The sequence below is a fragment of the Rhinolophus ferrumequinum genome, chromosome 10 (assembly GCF_004115265.2).
Source record: "Rhinolophus ferrumequinum isolate MPI-CBG mRhiFer1 chromosome 10, mRhiFer1_v1.p, whole genome shotgun sequence".
Taxonomy (NCBI): domain Eukaryota; kingdom Metazoa; phylum Chordata; class Mammalia; order Chiroptera; family Rhinolophidae; genus Rhinolophus; species Rhinolophus ferrumequinum.
The window spans coordinates 21,409,353-21,424,500 of NC_046293.1; the positions used below are offsets into that span (position 1 = coordinate 21,409,353).

The following is a 15,148-nucleotide window of genomic DNA, read 5'->3' on the forward strand; positions in this document are numbered from 1 at the left end:
TAAAAATACTGGAGCCAAGACTTAAGAGTAGAAACTGAGTCACTTCTCTGGACTGCATTGGTCAAACAAAGGAGTTGGACTAAGTGGTCACCAAAACACCATCTAACTCTAAGATTTCCATGGGAAATAATAACAGATGATGTGTAAGGGTGTTATTGAAACTATCATTGAATATTCTTTCCTTTTAAAGAAAATACACATTCTTTTTAAAATAACGTAATTCAATTAGTGAAACAAGCAAATATGCCCTGATAAAACTAAGGTTTATAAAACCATGAGCCTTTGTGGGTTAACAGAGGAGTGCCATGATATCAGCATGTTCAAAGATGGTTAACTGGTACTGCAGAATAGATTTCAGAGGAGGCGAGGTTAAAATGAGAAAGAAGCACTAAAAGACTAATGAAATAATTAAGTAGAGACTTTGCTATATGACCTTCACTTGACTTCCAGAACTCCACACTCTTGGTTTCCTTTTCATTTCAAAGACCACATTCCTTTTCAGTTGCCTTTGCAAGCTCCTCCTCTTTCCCCCAATGTCTTTATATAGGCATGCCCTTGAACCTCTCCTCTTTTCTGTCTACACTTATTTCCTTGGTGATTTCATCCAGCTCCATGACTTTGTCACATGACTGCTCTCAAATCCCTCTCCAGCCCAGACCTCTCTCCCAAACTCCAGATTCATACATCTAACTAACTACTCAACAATTCTCTCTGAATACCTAATAAATCTAATATTGAATAAATATCTAACAATACCTAATATTGTACTGCAGCATGTCTGAAACTATATTTCTGATCTCCCCCGCCCCAATGTATACCACTTACAGCCTTCCCCAACTCAGTTAATGTCAACTCTATCCTTCTGGTTGGTCAGTTAAATATCTTAGAGTAATCTTTTTCTCTTTACATTAGTTCCATCAGGAATTCTTGTTGACTCCTCCTTCAAAACATATCCAGAATCTGACTAGTTCTCACCACATAAACCATTATTCCTCTGACCAAGTCACCTTCATCTCTTATTGGATCACAACAGTAGAGAGGTCCCTCTGCTTCCACCTTTACCCTCTTACGGTCTATTTCCAACATTGCAGTCAGGGTGAGCCTTTGAATATACAAGTCATATTATATCACGCCACTACTCAAAATCCTCCAGTCGTTGCCCATTTCAATTTCACTCGTGAGGTAAAAGCTCACGATCTTACAATGGCCTAAAACTCTTTTCATGATCTGCTCCCCCACCTACCCACTCAGCTTTACCTTTCTGACCAATCCTTTTACTTTCCATGGGTCCCTCCGCTCCAGCCATACTAGCTTCCTTGCTGTTTATAAGACATACGAGGTGCACTTCTGGAAATCAGGGCCTTTGCTCTAGCTCCTCCTGCACAATGCTCTTCCTCCAAGAGTCTTTCCCTCACCTCTTTCAAGTCTCTGCTCAAACACCACCTTCTAGATGAGGTCTCCCCTGATCACCCTATTTAATACTGTAATCAACCTTCCATTCCCCCACTTCACATTTCCAATTCCTTTTACCGTACTCTTTTTCTTTCCATAGAACTTACCTTCTAATATATTAGATAATTTATTTATTTACTATGTCCATTGTTTGTTAACTGTCTCCCACCGTCGCATTTTGTTCACTTTGCTTAGAACAGTGGTTCTCAAAGTACGGTCCCAGCATCAGCATCAGCATCTCCTAGGAACTTGTTAGAAATGCAAATTCCTCAGGCCCCATCCCAGACCTACCAAATCATAAACTCTGGTGGTAGGACCCAGCAATCTGTTTAAACTAGCACTCCAGATCATTCTGATGCATGTTCAACTTTTGAACCACTAGCCTGGAGCAACACCTGGCACGGAGTAAGCACTGAATAATAACATGTTTAAAGAATTAAATAATGTGTTGAATGAATCTTTTCCTAATAATTCCCCCCTACCCCCAGAAGAGGATACCCAGAGGTTGTTCTATACTACAACATGATTGACTGGCCCAGGGTGACTGTCTGACCTAAGCTGAGTATTTTATAGCCCCCGCTTCAAAGCAAGATGGACCACCACCCAAAGTTTGGTTCTGATGTCAAGATGGTAACGTGGTGATGCACTTGGAGAATTTGAGGGAAAGTTTATTATTCACACAAGAGACTCCTAGGGAGAGAGAGTTCAGCAGGCACAAGCAGGTCTCGGCTGGATTGAACAAAACCGAGGAATGGGTTGGGCCTAGATCAGTGGCTGGGGGGTAGAAATAAGGAAAGTTCCTGCCCGCTGGGAGGTTTAAATTTCCTGCCGGCACCAAAGGAGAACCCATTGACCTCCCTATCAGCTGCCTAAATGTGCGGCCAAAGGTAAAAAACAGGGGTAAGTTTTAAAACCAAGTCAGTGGTCAAACATCAAAACTGAGGTCAGACTCTCTATTACATTAGGTGGGCCAATCAGAGTCTCTTTCCAGAAATTTAGAATCAAGATTAGGAGCCAGCTGGCTGGTCTCTATTTATATCTGAAATTGAAGGATATATAAAATTTCAGGAGCTGCCATTTTTCCTCCAAAGATGGAGAGGTAAAGAAACTCAATCCTCAGAAAAAGAAAAAGAAAGCAGATATATAGAGACAACCAAAGGTACCGTGTTTCCCCGAAAATAAGACCTAGCAGGACAATCAGCTCTAATGCATCTTTTGGAGCAAAACTTAATATAAGACCTGATCTTATTTTACTATCATATAAGACTGGGTCTTATATAACACAACAAAATACAACATAAGACTGGGTCTTATTTCAATTTTTGCTCCCTGGACTCGGCAGCTTTCCCAGAGCCTAGCTGCATTCCCCCAGGCCAGGCTGGTTCCCTTACTTGCAATTAGTCTTAACTGAAATCGTAAGTCAAATTATCTAAACAAGCGTCATTGTTATGGTAGTAAGATTGATTAAAAAAAAACGGTTCAAAGGACGAAGAGATGACATCTCCCATAGAACCTGGCACAAATTAACCACTAAATAAATAATTCATCAATAAATAGATGAGTACAGAAAGTAGTAATATTCCTTTAAAGGATGAGAGGGAAAAGAAGAGTTGAAACTTCTTAACGAGTTTTAAAAATGGGAATGACTATCTTTTTTACCTAGTCGCTTTTTTTTTACTACTTGAATGGTCATAAGCAAAAGGCAAACCTCTATTAATCAGATTTTCAATTAATTCATATACAAAGAGAACAAAAAATGTAAAACTTCATTTGCCTTTCTCCTGCCACCATTGTGATTACTAACAAAGCATTCACATCCTCGTATCACATTCTATTGCCAACATTGATCATCAAGACCTGCTGAACACCACTAAACTCAGGCATAGAAATGATGGGAGAGATGTGGGTTCTAGAAGAACTTGGCACATATTAGATGTTGAACACATAAATTCCTTGGAACCTGGACAGAGTTGGTTCAAGTGTCAGGCTTGCCATCTGCTACCCAAGCAACCTTGAGTAAATTACTTAACCTCCCTGAGACATCCTTTCTGGAATAAAATGGGACTGGCAGAGGAAGAATTACATTAATGTCAGTCTCCTCAACTATAAAATTAAAGTGATAATACCATTTCACAGAGTTGTTGTAACAAATGAGATAATGAATTTTTAAATGCCTACTACACAATAGTTTCTTTTTAATAAATGATATTTCCCGTTTCCTTTTCTCAACAAGCCATTTTTCCCACTCATTATTTGATTTAGTAGTTTAATAATCCAGCAGTGTACAACATTTTGTTGTCTATCCATTTTACAGATAGGGAAATTGAGACCAAGCAATTTGCCTAAAATCCTAAAATCATTCTCACAGTTTTCTAATTTTATACATTTTATATCACATTAACTAGACATTTCCAACTTAAACGGGAAGAATAAAAAGAAATGAGGCTATATAAGAGGGAAGATTGGAAAACATCCACAAAAAACATATCATTCGTAAAGGTTCCTCAAAAAATTTTTCAGATAGCCTAAATTCCACATTAAGGGAAAACCTAGTAAAGATTCACCTGACTTTATTAATGTGTATAGAATAATGTTGAGAAAAAGTACAACCTAAAATCGCAAGCCAAATTCATCATAGGTATCTAGCGTAGTATCTCCATATCTTACTATAAGAATATTTATGATAATATTTTTTAAAAAACAGAAGTATCCTGAAACTGAAAACTAACCACTCTCATGAAAAATACTGTACTTCCAAAAAGAAGGTACATTTTCTTGTTGGAACATAAAAGCTTAAACTTTTGAAAATTAAGATTTACTAAGTGAGAAAATTTTGCTTGAGCCACTTAACATTATGAGACAGAATGCTCATAAACTGTCATAAATGAACTACAGTACTTCAAATATAGTATCAATAAAGACACACAGGTCATTACTTTATGACACTTCTCGTTATCCCAGCAGTATAGCTGGGACTTAGTTTTATTAACTTTCAATGAAAGTTCTGCCAAATGAAGCCCAAGAGTCAAACCACTCCCTGGAGAAAAATTAGGCCTTGATGAAATATTCTGTTCCTCACTTTAAAATAACTCCATCACTGCAAATTAGAGAATATATTAGATTCCAAAGAAATCAAAACATTGGAAAGCCATGAGCCAATATGACATGCTAAACCAATGCTAGACAAATTCTAGCAATTCTCTGAATTTAATTTTCTTTGAAAAATATGATAATATAAAAATCCACTAAAATCTTAGCTCATAATACTAATCAACTATTAAGAGAAAATAGCACAATAGAAATAAAATAAAATTTAGAATAGCCATCAGCTCTACAGTCAAAAAGTGGCTTAAAATTAGATGCTTGAGGTCAATGAGTCACTCTTCCTCATGTCCTACTCACTGGTGACATGTTCTAAGTCAGGCAGTCATTTCAGCAAAAATTGAAATTCATGAGCAAGTATATTCAAAACCAAAAACAATAATAATGTTTATTAAGTGTCTACTGTGTTCTATGTTAAACATTTTTATTTATTAAGTGCCTATTGTATGTGATGTTGAACATCTGACATGAATAATTCTATCTCATACTAATACTTCTGGGAGGTAGCTACGACTCTTATCCCCACTTCACAGATGAAGGTTACTTTCCCAATACCATGTGGCTAAGTGTGAGGAGCTGAAATTTGAACTCAGGTTTTCCTGTCTCTATTAACCCAGAAATTTCCCTTCTATAAATTTATCCTAAGAAAGGAATCATGGATGCAAGCAAAGGTTTATCTACAAAGATGTGCATCACAGCTTTGTTTATAATAGCAAAGGGCTGAAAAGTATCTAAATTTGCCTAACAATGAATGATTACTAAATAAACCACAATCTAGCTATAAGATATATAATACCAGGCAGCTGTTAAAAATTATGCTTTGGAATAATATTTAATAGAATGGAAGAAATGTCAGTTATACATTAAATGAAAATATCAGGATATAAAATAATATGTATACTATGATTAAAATTACATATAAATAAATTCATACATATATGTGTGTATACATATGTACACACACATACACACAAATGAAAGGATATCTCTGGAATCAGGGTTTCTCAACCTTGGCGCTATTGACATCTTGGACTAGACAATTCTTTGTTATGGGGGGCTTTCCTTTACATTGTAGGGTGCTTATTAGCATCCCCGGTCTCTACCCAGTAGGTGCCAGTAGCACCACTCTAGATTGTGACAACCAAAAATGTTTCCAGACATTGATAAATGTCCCCTGGAGACCAAAATTTCCCAGGTTAAGAACTGCTACACAGGATGATAGGATAACAGATAACATTCATTTTCTTCTTCGTGCATTTCAGTATTTTCCAAAATATCTAAAATTAATGTTTGTCACATTTATAATCCAGGAAAAAAATGTTATTGTAAAAAGCAAACTCACTAATAAGAGAAGGAATGGTTCCTGTCTTATGAAAATAAATTGTAATAATGGAAAACATGTATTATAGGAACTTTTGAATATCTGCTGTGACTTTTTCTTCCATCAGAATTTATTTAGTAACTGCCCAACAGAAAAACACATAGAGAAACAACTTAGCAGAAGTCTCTGATACCTGTGTCAGGAACATACGAGCAGTAACAGCAGAAAGAGGTGGATAAACCAGAATTGGTTTAGTTGTCTCCCCAGTAGCATCACCAACAAGCTTCCCATTAGAAGAATAAGCAGCAACTGCAAAAATGTATTTTTCATTGGTTTCTAAACCTTTCACTTCAAAAATGCTTTTATCATCAGCTGGTATCTATTAATAAAAACATATTTCAAGTTATGTATGGAAAATTAAAGTAATGTTTAAAAATAAAACTAAGCAAACCTTATATGTTAAAAATACTTTCATTTACTGGTGGTTTTTACTTATGACTCAAAAGTAGAGAAATTCACTGAAATAATGACTTCATAAGAAAAAGAAAAACAATTATAATTAATGAGAATTTTGGTAAGATTTCCTGACATTTAAAGTTGTTGTTTTTAATTTGACATACCGCCTCTCCTGAGTTTGGGAGATGATTATTGTTTAGTCTTACTTTTCCATAGCTTCCTTCTGCTTTGCAACCCAAAATGCAGTACCACGACACCTGCCAAGGAGAGAGAGATGAGTGTATCATCTGTAGTCTGTTTAACAAGGCATTCAATTTCTTTTATCAGGATGTGGCAAAAGAAATACTTTTCTAAATAAAAATGTAACTATTCAAGTTTTCAAACATGATATTGAAGTTTACAAAAATACTTAGATTTAATCTTTTTTAAAAAAAGACAAATATAGGGCTGGGATTACCAAGACTAAAATATTATTCACCATTATTTTAGCTACCACTAACTGAGCAGTTCCAATGTGCTAAGTATTGTTAGGAAATTTACATATACTTTCTAATATTCACAATATCCCTATGAGATGAGATTACAATTGTCATTTGGCTTTACAGGAAATGGAGACTCAGAGATGTTTAATAACTTGCCCAAGAACAGACAGTGTCAGGAAGTGACTCCGAAGATGACTTAATCTTGATGGAAAAAAAGACCAAACTGAAATGATTTTCACATTTTATTTAACAATATATGAGAAAAAAGTAAGTGGAAAAAGAAGCAAGATACTAAATTGTAGTGTTTTTTTTAAATAAAATGTAAAAATACATATGAAAAACCCTGGAAGAAAATATTCCTAAATAAGAATAGTGGTAGAATAGGTTTCCTCAAAAAACTTAAGAATAGAATTACCTACAACCCAGCAATCCCTCTCCTGAGTATCTACCCCAAAAGTCTGAAAACATTTATCCATAAAGATATATGTACCCCTATGTTCATTACAGCATTCACAGTAGCCAAGACATGGAAACAATCAAAGTGTCCTTCGATAGATGATTGGATAAAAAAGATGTGGTACATATATATAAGGGAATATTACTTGGCCATAAGAAAGATGAAACACTGTTATTTGGGATGACAGGGATGGATCTTGAGATTATCATGCGAAGTGAAGTACGTCACACAGAAAAAGTCAAGAAATATATGATTTCACTCATATGTGAAATATAAAACTGAAAGTCACAAATTAATAAGACGAAAAAGAAACAAAAACTCATAGACACAGACAACAGTTTAGTGGTTATCAGAAGGTAAGGAGGGATGGGGAGGCGGGGGAAGGTAGAAAAGGGAAAAGGGGGACAAATATATGGTGATGGAAAGAGAACTGACTCTGGGTAGTGAACACACAATGCAATATATAGATGATGTTTTATATAAATGTATACTTGAAACCTGTATAATTTTACTAGCCAATGTCACCCCAATAAACTTAACAAAAAAAAAAAGTGGTAGAGTTTGGATGATAAAAAGATTATCAAGGTGGCCGGTTAGCTCAGCTGGTTAGAGCATGGTGCTGATAACACCAAGGTTGCTGGTTCGATCCCCACATGGGCTTCTGTGAGCTGCACCCTCCTTAAAAAAAAAAATAATTAAATAAAAATTAAAATGCAACAAAAAAAGGATTATGGATAATTCTTTTCCCTAATTTATAAATTTTCTGATACATAATGTTCCTTTGATAGTTCTTAAATCTAGTCATAAACCAAAAGCAAAAGGCAAAGTCCACAGAAACAACCAAATTTAAATTTGATTGTGTAGACAATGGCCCATCTGCCAAGATAGCAAAATAATAGAGACTCCTTATTGTAGTGAACTATTCTCACCATAGGACAAAGGGAGCAAGTTGATACCTAGGGAGTAGCATTATTAGGAGTCATACTGTCCAGGGGTTAGAGATGGAGGGGCTGTCATCATTGTGTCATTCCCTTTTCCCCAGAGGCTCTACCTCACAACATCTCAACTCCTAAATTACAAGAGAAGCTAGAAAAAAGGGGAAACATAATTGTCTCCAAAAAGCAACTGGCTCTTACTGCCTAGCCTGCTCTTTCTTCCTCTAGGTCAACAGAAAAATCCTATATCATGTCTTGTCTGCACAGGTAATTCTCAACTAGCCTATGCAGCAGAATCACTTTTTAAAATACAGTTTGTACAGAATCAAACATTTTTTTAATTACATATATGCAAGCCTGCCTAACCACAATGAATAAGAATTTCTGGTGCAGGTGGCTGAACCTTTGTGTTTCCAAAGAAAATTTCACAGGTAATTAAGGAGCACTAGACAAAGGCGGGAGGACTCCAAGGACAGCGAGAGTATTAAAGAGACTTGGAAGCTGGAAGGGGTGGGGGGGATCAAGCGAATCTCAGGAAAAAAATTAGAAACTAACTTTCCTTGACCTCTCATGCAAAAGAAGTATTATTTTTCATATATATGTGTGTATATATATATATGTATATATATATATATACACAGAAAAACTGTGTTTATGACTTAGACCATTATTGGTCTAAGTTAAGCTATATGTATCAACCAGAATTTGAAGGGTAAAATTCTCTCTAAAAGCCTTTTTACAAGCAAGTTTTGTATTTTGTTCCACAGATGAAAACATCTTAGTTGGTGTAACTGTAAGAAGCAATGTGTCATTAGAATCCACATAAGAGTAAAGGTACCATAAACAAATCATCATTAACTTTAGAACTAAAAGTTTATAAATAACATCAGCATTTTCAACGATTAAAACAGATTTTAATGAAACAAATGCCTTAATGAGATTTGATTTAAAAAAAAAAAATGAGAGAGAGCTATTGTGAAGCCTCAAACCAGAAAACCAGAAAACGTATTTAAGGCCATAGCACCATCTAGTGCTGATGAGTAGGTAATAGGCAATAATAACTTCCTGGAGCATACACCTCTACTGATGCATAATATACATACACTTCATGTAATGTGCTAAGTGACAAGCCCTACAACTACAGGTCAAATGTGGGACTCATGTATTCCTATTTCTAAGCATTATAAAATAAAATAAATGAGTCACTAATTTTAAATACATTTTAAAAATAAGATTCTGGTTAAATAAACCAAAACATTAGAAAAACAACCACAACAAAAAACTCTTGGTAAATCACCCAGTCTTAGTTCTGTACTAAATTTACAAAATCAGTGACTCCCTATTTTTTAAACAGATCCCAAAAATCCAAAGTTAAACTTTAAAACTGCTAGCAATTGCAGTAATGTATTTATTATAGCACAGTTACAGGTGTAAGATGAATGTTATTTCTGTTCCCCCAACTAAAAGGCATTGTGAAGATGGTATTATTTCTCCCTGATGTCCACCTCCCATTAGTCTAAAGCTCCTCAAAGAATGGAACCATGTTTTATTTGTGTTTCTTTTGATTACTTCAATTACCTCACACAAAGCTTGACAGATAATAGACACTCAGTAATGCTCATTGGACAAAATTTATGAAAAAAATCATTAAAGCATGTAATCACAGTTTATAACATCATTAATTGTTTTTAGCAAAGTTTACTACATATGTTTAATACAAGATAGGGAAGAACATCAGTTACTATGCCAAGAAAATTATATACTATGAGTATGTCATTTAATTTTCACAATAAACATATTTTACAAATGAAAGAACAAAAGCATAAAACACCTCATGAAGTATGTTTAGATTTCCCAAGGTCATACTACTAGTAAGGGGTGGAGCTAGAATTTTAACCCCGCATCTGTCTGACTTTAAACCCATATCCTTTCCACTCCACCAAGTCAATGTAAGTTCAAGCGAACATCCTAAAGAGAATCAAAGATACAACTATTTTTTACACAACATCAAAGAACATCTTGTTGATTATCCAAAAGGAAAATGTGAAATTTAAAATATGGATTAGATGGAACCAAATGTTTGTGAGGAAACTAAATCTCAAGTTATAGTCACATTTAGGCTGAGTCCCAAGGCATCAGGGATGGGAAAAACAGCTCATTCTTCTACACATACAAAAAAATTTATGACTTAATAATATGGCTGGAATTGTCATTTGTTTGTATTAAAAGAATCCCCACCTACTTGGAAGAACTTTGGAAAGAACCTCGAAATTCCCCATCCCCAAATTTCCTCATTTCCATCATTGGCTCTGAGAGTAACTTCTATCCTCTTCAAATGTCACACTAGAAGGTCAGTATATAACTAAGTCATAGTGACAAAAATGCTTAGAAATGCTTCTCTATTATTTCTCCTATTTGTCCGTGCTATATATTTGGGTGTAGCAAGGCTATCTGGGGCATAAAGGGAAATAGCATAAAGGGGAAAAGACCATGAAGAAACTAAGTAGAGTTAAGACATTAGAATACTAATCCCAATGTTCAGTTCTTATTAATAAAATTGGTCAAGTCCTAAAAGTATCAATCATTATAGTGATAAAAGTACTTATGTTGCTTTGTCTGAGGTAAAGATCGTAAAGGGCAACATACCTTAACATCTGAAATAAATGGAGCAGGTTTCAAGGTCACAGAACAATGAGTTCGAGACAGCACAATAGGTGGAGGAGGGATTCTGCTTTTCTTTCTTTTTGAACTTTCCACATATTTCTGATATGAATATAGAGTATGTTGTTCTACTTCGACCTTCTCAATTAAAGAATATGCTTCCTGTAATAAAGTGTGAAAATGAAAAAATACATTTCAAGAGCTTGAATTTCATTTATGTTTGTAGAATTCTAGTGATGTTAAACATTATCTTGCTGTATATAGTTCTTTAAGCCTCAGTAGTATATATACTTCAAGCACTGAATGATTTGACAGAAGTGAAAAAATAGCTACTAAATAAAGCTAAGTAAAAAATAGTTATTAGATAAGGCAATAGTGTCATATTTATTTCTAATATTTTTATCTTTATCATATATTAATGAGTAGATATCTCTGAATATCTATCATCATAATTCATTGTCCTTAAAGAGTTCATAACACAATCATCTAAATTTATACTGATGAATTGTACACCTACTTTTAATGCAACTTGAAATGCAACTGTCAAGTAATGAGACTATTGGTATCTGTGGTTTATAAAATGAATATTATTAGATTTTCTTACTGTCAGCAAGAAGAAATAAAACAGATTTTAAATTTTATTATGTAAACCTGAAGGAAAGGCAACCACTGTTTCAAAAGGTTACACAGAGTGATAATACATAGAACAAACAAACAAAAAAATCTAAATAATATTTCAAAGCAACATCAAATATATCAGCAATAACAATACATGTAAATGAAATAAACTCCTCTTAAATTAAATTAAAGGCAAAGACACTCTGAGTTCCAACGCAAAAATCCATATAAAGATTAAAATTCAATGGATGATAGAGAAGGAATACCCTTTCAGTGTTGAGACAATTATACATCCACCTGAAAAAGAATAAAGTTAGACCCTTACCTCATACCAAATACAAATATTAACTCAAAATGAATTATAGATCCAAATGTGAGAGCTAAAATTAAAAAAAATCTTAAAAGAAAACATAGGAATAAATCTTCATGACCTTGGATTAGGCAATGGTTTCTTAGATATGACACCAAAAGTACACCAACAAAGGGAAAAGTAGATAAACTGAACTTCATTAAAATTAAACACTTCAGATGATACCATCAAGAAAGTGAAAAGACAGTCGACGGAATGGGAGAGAATACTTGCAAATGTTATATCTGATAAGGAATTTGCATTCAGAATATAAGGAACTGTTATAAAGAACAATAAATAGAGCTGAGCCGCTGGTGGGCGGCCAGTTGGCTCAGTCGTTGGAGCGCAGTGCTCACAACACCAGGGTTGCTGGTTCAAATCCCACATGGTCCAGTGAGAAGCAATGGCTTGAGTTTGGAGCTCAGCCGCCAGTGGGCGGACGGTTGGTCAGTAGTTAGAGCATGAGCGCTTAACACCAAGATCGCCAGTTCAAGTCCCAGATGGGCCAGTGAGCTGCGCCCTCCACAACGAGGTTGAAAACAACGACTTGACTTGGAGCTGAGCTGCGCCCCCCCCACAAGTAGATTGAAAAAACAATGACTAGACACCCTGGAAAAACACATTGTTCCCCAATATTCCCCAATAGTAAAAATAAGAATAATAAAAAGACAAGTAACCCCAAATAACACCACTGAAAAATGGACAAAGGGTGTGAACAAACACTTAGTGCCAATTCTTCTCAAACTCTTCCAAAAAGGTAAAGAGAAGGGGCTACTTTCAAATTGATTTTTTGAGGTCAGCATTACCCTGATGCCAAAGCCAAATGAGGATACTTCAAGAAAACTACAGACCAATATTCCTGATGAACATAGATGCAAAAATCCTTAACAAAATATTAGCAAATCAAATTCAACAGTATATTAAAAGGATCATATACCATGACCAAGGATTTATTCTTGGGATACAAGGATGGTTCAATATAAATGTGATTCAAATCAATAAATGTGACACACCAATTAACAAAATGAAAAATAAAAATAGTATGATCATTCCAATAGAGCCAAAAACGAATATGACAAAATTCAACACCTCAACAAATTACATATAGAAGAAATATACCTCAACATAAGAAAGGCCATATATGACAGATCCACAGCTAACATAACACTCAATGGTGAAAGGCTGAGAGTGTTCCCTCTAAGATCAGGAACAAGACAAGGGTGCCCACTCTTGCCACTCCTATTCAACATGGTACCAGACATCTTAGCCAGAACAATCAGAAAAGAAAAGAAAACAAAGAATTAAGTAACAATGAAGTAAAAATCAGAAAGAAAGAAGAAAAATTGGGGGATGGGGAGAGTTGGTCATAGATACAAACTTTCAGTTATAAGATGAATAAGTTCTGAAGATCTAATGTACAGCATGGTGACAATAGTTAATAATACTGTTTTGAATACTTGAAATTTGCTAAGAGAGTTCTTAAACATTCTCACCAGGAAAAAAAAAACTGAGGTGATAAATGTGTTAATTAACCTGATTTTGGCAATCATTTCACAAGGTATACATATATCAAATAATCACATTGAACATTCTAAATATATTACAAATTTATTTGTCAGTTATCCCTCGGTAAAGCTGGGGGTGGGGGAAAAGCTCAATAAACTTGGAACTATCTTTCTTTAACATAAGAATAAAATATTAATTTTAGCCAATAGACAATATCATGGCTAACAGCAAAGCACTAAAGAATTATCAATAAAATCCAGGAGGAGATGAATGCCACCATTCCTTTTTATTCTAGAAGTTCTAGCCAATTCAATAAATACAAGAAAAGAAATCCTGAAAATGAGAAGACAAAATGTCCACCAAATTTCAAATGCATTTCACTCTGATACAAAAACCTGTGCTGTTACCCCTACCGAAGACATGCTGAGTTTGAAGCTTCCTTTGGAATTCTGGACTCAAGCTCAAAAGAAAAGGTAAGACTGGACAAATGATCTGGGAGTCATATACATCAGAGTGATATTTAAAGCTCAGTGAGTAAATCAGTTCCCTGGGGGAGTGTAGATTATAAAACTTTAGTACCATACATTTTTCCTAAAATAATGAAGGTTGGCCTAAATTCAAATCAGAATTAACTTCTCACTTTTATTTTTTATTGGAAATTGTTGACATTAAGGTCTAAAATCATTAGTCATGATTAAAATTTATTTAATAATAAATATTCTTTTAAATCCACTTGTTCTATGCCAAGAGACCTTGAAAATTTTTCTGCATTTGTAGTTCAGGAATCTTAGCCATCTGCATAGGACAATCATTCCTTCATGTAAGAAGGGATGTATTACATGGTAGCCATGTTTCTAAAGCCTACCTGCCAGGGATCTTAGATGTTTAGACTCAAAAGCTAATTTATATATACATGGGCTCAGTTTAACTGTTGAATCACTGAATGAATGAATCAATCGATCAATCAAGGAGATAGAATGGTATCTGTTATCCTCCATCGTCTCCACTTTTTCACTCATTCAACCAAACCAGAAAAAAAAATGGAGAAAACGGATGGAAAAAGCATAAGGCCAGACATTGAAGGAGCTGTGAAAGGAGGAAATATCACCAGCTTTGGCTCCCTGAGAGGACACATGTACCCACACAGCAGGGTATGAAAGGCAGCAGCAGATAGGAGCTTGATGAGGAGGAGGCCAGAGCTGAACAAGGTAAACAGATTCCCCCAGATAATGGTGGGAAAATTTTGAGGGAAGAAATTTCTACTTGAACAGAAGGGCAATAAAAGCTATTATATTTTGAACATTAAAAGCCAAAATGCCTTCATTTGCATCACAGGCTGTGGAGACTATATTTCAGGTTGCGTAAGAACAAGTAAACTCAGCCTAAGGAAAATTATGCAACACAAGGGAAGGGGACCAATGCCTTGAAAGTTTGGAGACATTTTCCTCCTCTGGGTTGTATTTGGAGCCTTAAAATACACCAGCAGCACTGGCTCACTGGCCCTAATTAATGCAGACTTCCTTTGACCCTCACCTCAACTGACTAGCCAAGTGCCCTGGACTTTCTACATTAATTCCCAAAGTTTGTCTCAGCAGTACTTGTTCCAGTGAACCAGCTAGACACTAGCAACTTCTGGCTTGACATCAGCAGCTTCTCTCTGCATATTCATGAACCCAATTGAGATTTTTTTAAACTTCCTGCTTTTTGCCATGGGCTATAATACACAGCTATTTTTCAAACCTGGCTGGTCATCAGTATCATCTATAGAGTTTATTTAAAAATTAAGATAGTCCGTCCTCACTCTAAACC

At 35.1% G+C, this 15,148-nt stretch overlaps 1 protein-coding gene across 1 annotated transcript in view; it reads right to left on the reverse strand.

The window, feature by feature from the left end:
- The window catches only part of CFAP54 (cilia and flagella associated protein 54), a 253,643-nt gene that overhangs the window by 169,637 nt on the left and 68,858 nt on the right, over positions 1–15,148 (reverse strand). The window contains exons 20-22 of the mRNA XM_033116208.1: positions 10,852–11,028; positions 6,496–6,588; positions 6,069–6,254 (exon numbers count right to left, since the gene is read on the reverse strand). Coding sequence (XP_032972099.1) covers positions 6,069–6,254; positions 6,496–6,588; positions 10,852–11,028 — 456 coding nt within the window. The remainder of the gene's footprint in view (positions 1–6,068; positions 6,255–6,495; positions 6,589–10,851; positions 11,029–15,148) is intronic.